This window comes from Pinus tabuliformis, chromosome 4_1 (genome assembly GCF_031772625.1).
Source record: "Pinus tabuliformis cultivar Carrire ecotype Pingquan chromosome 4_1, CPIR1, whole genome shotgun sequence".
Lineage (NCBI taxonomy): Eukaryota > Viridiplantae > Streptophyta > Pinopsida > Pinales > Pinaceae > Pinus > Pinus tabuliformis.
In genome coordinates this window covers 780030591-780035944 of record NC_142303.1, presented here as the reverse complement: position 1 = coordinate 780035944, position 5354 = coordinate 780030591, and the positions used below count along the sequence as shown (strand labels likewise).

Below are 5354 nucleotides of genomic sequence, written 5' to 3'. Positions count from 1 at the left end.
TTGAAACACAAAATATTCTTTTAATTACATGCCACATCTAACATATATCGTAATTTTGTTCTTATATATTATAGAGTGAAAACATATTTTTCAGTGAAATACCAAAGCACACAACACAAATTTGAAATATGTTTTTCCCAAATTTAATCCCCACGGGCTCGTAAGCATTTACTATACTAACTTACGTGGAGGACACAGCACAAACTCATATAATGTAAATGGTACACGTGTCATATACCTTCTGCGTACGTAATAACGTGTAAAAACCTTGCCGATGCAGCTGTCCTATGCACTTGCCACCTCAGTTGAAGTCTCTCATTTCTCTGCTAGTTCTAGCGTTTTCCAACTGTTGCTATGGTTCATTTTGCAGTGTTAAATTGGACCTGAGTAGTGGCAAACAGCAAGTTCTATTCATTCATCAAAACTATGTCAGACCTCGAAGTTTTTGGCAAGGCTGCTCCAGGAACCGGGAGCCCAAGCAAGGAGAGAGGAGATTGTAAGCTAGTGATATATTTCTTGTTCTTGTTGTGCCAGCAGTTCTCACAAATGAGATTAATGGCTTCTCACAAATTAGATTAATGACTTGTGAGATTAATGGCTTCTCATAAATTAGATTAATGGCTTGTGAATTAACAAGATTGATTGGGAATTGCAGGCCCGTTTTCACAGAGGGTTTTCTTAGAACTGGAAGAACTTGGCTTGCCTTATACTGCAACTTACATCCAGGAAGGACCCAACAAACCCCACTGGTATTTGTTTTTGGCTTTCAGATAGAATTATGGCTGTGAACACCAGCCATCCTTATGGTTATAACAACGCCATCCTTCCAAATCATCTTATTCACCAGATTTAAATAGCTCAGAAGCTCAGATTCCATTGCACCATTGTTTTTTAATTCTATTTTTAATCTCTTTCCAACTTCTCTATTTTTAGTGTTGAGATAGATCTGTGTTAATCTTAAGCTCTGGTCATACCTGCTATTTTGTATAGGTTTATGGTGAAAAATCCTTCTGGACTGATGCCCGTCCTTAGAGATGGGGAAACATGGATCCAAGACTCTGATAAAATTGCAGAATATTTAGACAAGCACTATGCCGAGAATACCCTAAAAACCCCTGTGGAATTCAGGGATGTTGGGAGTAAAATCTTTCCGATATTTACAAATTGGCTCCAAAGCAAGGATCCCGGCAGCCCCTGTATTTATGAATTTGTGGAGGAGCTCGTACGGTTTGATCGCCATTTGCAAAAACATGTGAGCGTGGTTTCCTTTCCTCTGTTCAATGCTTAGTTTCATTCATTATTAATATTTTATTTTATTTTTGTAATGCTTAATTGTTCTTTAATTAGAATAATCTAATTCGACTAATGAGACCCCTATGTTGTCCCTCGCAATAGCAATTTGACTACTTTGTCTTCGAATTCGAACCCTGTAACCTGCAATTATTTGATTCTATCACTTTGTCTTCGGATTCAAGCCCTGTAACCTGCAATTTATTTATTTGATTCTAGATTCAAACCCTGTAACCTGCATTTTATTTATTTGATTCTAGATTCAAACCCTGTACCCTGCATTTCATTTATTTGATTCTAGATTCGAACCCTGTAACCTGCATTTCATTTATTTGATTCTAGATTCGAGCCCTGTAACCTGCAATTATTTGATTCTGTTACTTTCTCTCCGGATTCGAATCCTGTAACCTGCAATTTATTTGATTTGACTACTTTATCTTCGGATTCGAACCCTGTTTCCTGCAAGCGGAAACACGTTCTGCTACTATTCCTCATTCGTCGTCCCTACCTATTCGAAGCTATTCCGTCGCAACTGTAACTTATGGATTGGAACTTCATACCTCCAAGCTGCAAACTCATGTTGTAAACCATTTTTCCTCCTTTTGATTCAAACCTTTTCTTTCTGATAGTATACAGAGATGTAGTACCTTACACATCTTACCCTTCCGGGTTCGAACCCATCTTTTGCCCCTTTTGATTCAAACCTTTTCCTTCTGATAGTATACAGATTCAAACCTTTTCCGTCTGATAGTATACAGAGATGCAATACCTTGCATATCTTACCGCTCCGGATTCGAACCTGAACCTATCTTTTCCCGATTCAAACCTGTAACATCCGGATTGAAATCTATAACCTTCCAGGTGTAAACACATGTTGCTCACCATCATTTGCCGTGTGAATTACAAGGCCATTACACTGGATTAGTGTTTATGAATGTTGAGTGAAATTATATGCAGGGACCATATATAGCTGGGGAGAGGCCTACGGATTCAGATTTTGCGTTGGCACCTAAGCTTCGCCATGCCCGAGTGGCCTTGGCCCACTTCATGGACTTTCAATTTCCCCAAGAGCTCGGCGCACTGCAGAACTACATGAATGTATGTATATGTGCAGAGCATCATCCTTGCTTGTGCCCTTCAATTTGTATGAGTTACGTTAGTCTGTTATTTATGTATTTATTTCTCAATAACGTTGCAGCGGATGGAATCTCGAGAGAGCTTTGAGAAGACCAATTATCCGGATGAAATGATCATCCAAGGGTGGCGTGCGAAATTTAACTTACCAGAGAAAATCGCCAATGTTCCCAACTGAGCAAGCTTCTCAATGTGGACGATTTGTCTGTAAATGTATAGTCATGGATATATGAAACTGAAACTAATTTATGTATGAAGTGTGTATACAGACGAGTTTCTCCAAATCTGCGTCTTCGATGAAGATTCTCACTCCGAATCTGGAAAAAGTTCCCTACCCGTGTTACCATGGCTTGTGAATAAAGTGTGTTATTGGTGAAGATAATAAAGATCCTCACTCCTGCTGCTCCGATGACATCTCCTTAGTCTTAATGAAATTGGTGTTTCATTTATCTAATGGTCTCCCATTACAACATGCAATTCAGAATTTGTGATTATTCCAAACTTTCAGTTTGAATAGTTAATGAAATTGGTGTTTCATTTATCTAATGGTCTCCCATTACAACATGCAATTCAGAATTTGTGATTATTCCAAACTTTCAGTTTGAATAGTTTTATAAACAGTAATGTTCTTGGCCTCCATGTTCTTGGCCTCCAGACTCGTGGTAGTCATTTAATGTGTAAATGACTTTTCGGAATTTATTAAAAATAAAATGATTGATCATTAACGTCCACGTCCATTAAGATGACTTTAAGAATGTAAAATTGACCTTAAGAAAACAAAGAAATAAAATGATTATCATTAATTTTAACAGCATGATAAAATGATCATTAACCTTAACATCTACTAAGGTCATATAAAATGATGATTCATTAAGATAAGGTTACCAAGATCAATATGACCTTAAAATGATGATTCATTAAGATGACCTTGAGAAAGTAAAGAAATATTTCTTAAGAAATAAAATGATGAACATTAAATATTTCATAAGAAATAAAATGATAAACGTTAACCTTGATCATTAAATGATAAACGTTAACGGCATCATCTACTAAGATGATGATCATTAACGTTAACGCCTAAAAGATAAATAAATATGACCTCCTCATTAGAGTAACGTCTACTAAGATCACTATTGACCAATAGGACCTCATTATAGTAGAATATGACTTACTGAGATAAATATGACCTCCTCCCTTAGTAGAGTAACATATACTAAGATCATTGTCTACTAAGATCTCTATTGACCAATACGACCTCATTATAGTAGAATATGACTTACTCAAATAAATATGACATCCTTCACTATTGACCAATATGACCTCATTATAGTACAATATGACTTAGATAAATATGGCCTCCTCCTTCAATGGAGTAACGTGTACTAAGATCAGTATTGACCAATATGACCTCATTATAGTAGAATATGACTTATTATAAGTAGACCTCCTCATTATAGTAGAATATGACTTATTATAAATAGACCTCTAAAGTCACGTCTACGAAGATCATTATTGACCAATATGACCTCATTCTCTACTAAGATCACTATTGACCAATATGACCTCATTATTGTAGATGATGACCTGGAGTAGACGCACTATTGACCAATATGACCTCATTACAGTGGATGATGACCTAGAGTAGATCGTCTACTATTATTGACCAATATGATCTTACTCATATCAATATGGACCAATATGACCTTAACGTCTACTACGATTAATGACCTCATTGGTCATATTATAGTATATATGACCAGCTTCATTATGTATACGATGACCAATATTGACTAATATGATCTCATTATAGTATATGATGACCAATATTAACCAATATGATCTCATTATAGTATATGATGACCAATATGAGCTCATTATATGATGACTTTAACGTTTACTAAGATCAGTATGACTTAAGAGTATAGGATGACTTTAACGTTTACTAAGATCAATATGACCTAGTTAGAGTAGATGATGATCATTAAACTAAGATCAATATGACCTCGTCTACTAACCTCATTATAACCTCATTACTAAAATCAATATGACCATTATGGTATACTATAATGATTTACTAAGATCAATAAAATCAATATGACCATTATGGTATACTATAATGATTTACTAAGATCAATAAAATCAGTATGACCTCATTATAACCTTATTACTAAAATCAATATGACCTCATTATAACCTTATTACTAAAATCAATATGACCTCATTATAACCTTATTACTAAAATCAATATGACCTCACTATAGTATATGATGATTTACTAAGATCAATATGATCTCAATAGATGATGACTTCATTATAGTGATGATCTACCAAGATGATGATCATTAAACTAAGATCAATATGACCTCATCTACTAAAATCAATATGACTTCATTAATGTTAGCGTGTAAATTGACCTCATTACAATAGATGACCTCATTATAGTGATGATGATCTACTAAGATCAATATGACCTCATTAATGTTAGCTTGTGTAAATTGAGTCTTTAATATTTCTTCCTCTTGTCTACTAATACTAAGATCAATATGACCTCATTAACATTAACATGTAAATTGAGTCTTTAACGTTTACTAAGATTAATATGACCTCATTATATTAGATGATGACCTCATTATAGTAGGAAATGATGATCATTAAACTAAAATCAATATGACCTCGTCTACTAAGATCAATATAACCTCATTATAGTACATGACGATCTACTAAGATCAATATAACCTCATTATAGTACATGACGATCTACTAAGATCAATATGACCTCGTTATATTAACCTCATTATAGTAAATGATGATCTACTAAGATCAATATGACCTCGTTATATTAACCTCACTATAGTAAATGATGATCTACTAAAATCAATATGACCTCATTACAGTAAATAATGACCTCATTATAGTGATGATGATCTACT

The 5354-nt window shown here is 34.5% G+C and overlaps 1 protein-coding gene across 1 annotated transcript; it reads left to right on the top strand.

Annotated features, from left to right (window-relative positions):
- Positions 1 to 342: 342 nt before the first annotated feature.
- Positions 343 to 2873, top strand: LOC149178457 (glutathione S-transferase DHAR2-like). Its single transcript, XM_089420338.1, has 5 exons — positions 343 to 496; positions 656 to 749; positions 991 to 1252; positions 2248 to 2388; positions 2489 to 2873. Exons 1-5 carry the CDS (start codon positions 427 to 429, stop codon positions 2600 to 2602), a joined length of 681 nt encoding a protein of 226 aa, XP_089276464.1. The 5' UTR covers positions 343 to 426; the 3' UTR covers positions 2603 to 2873.
- Positions 2874 to 5354: the final 2481 nt, after the last annotated feature.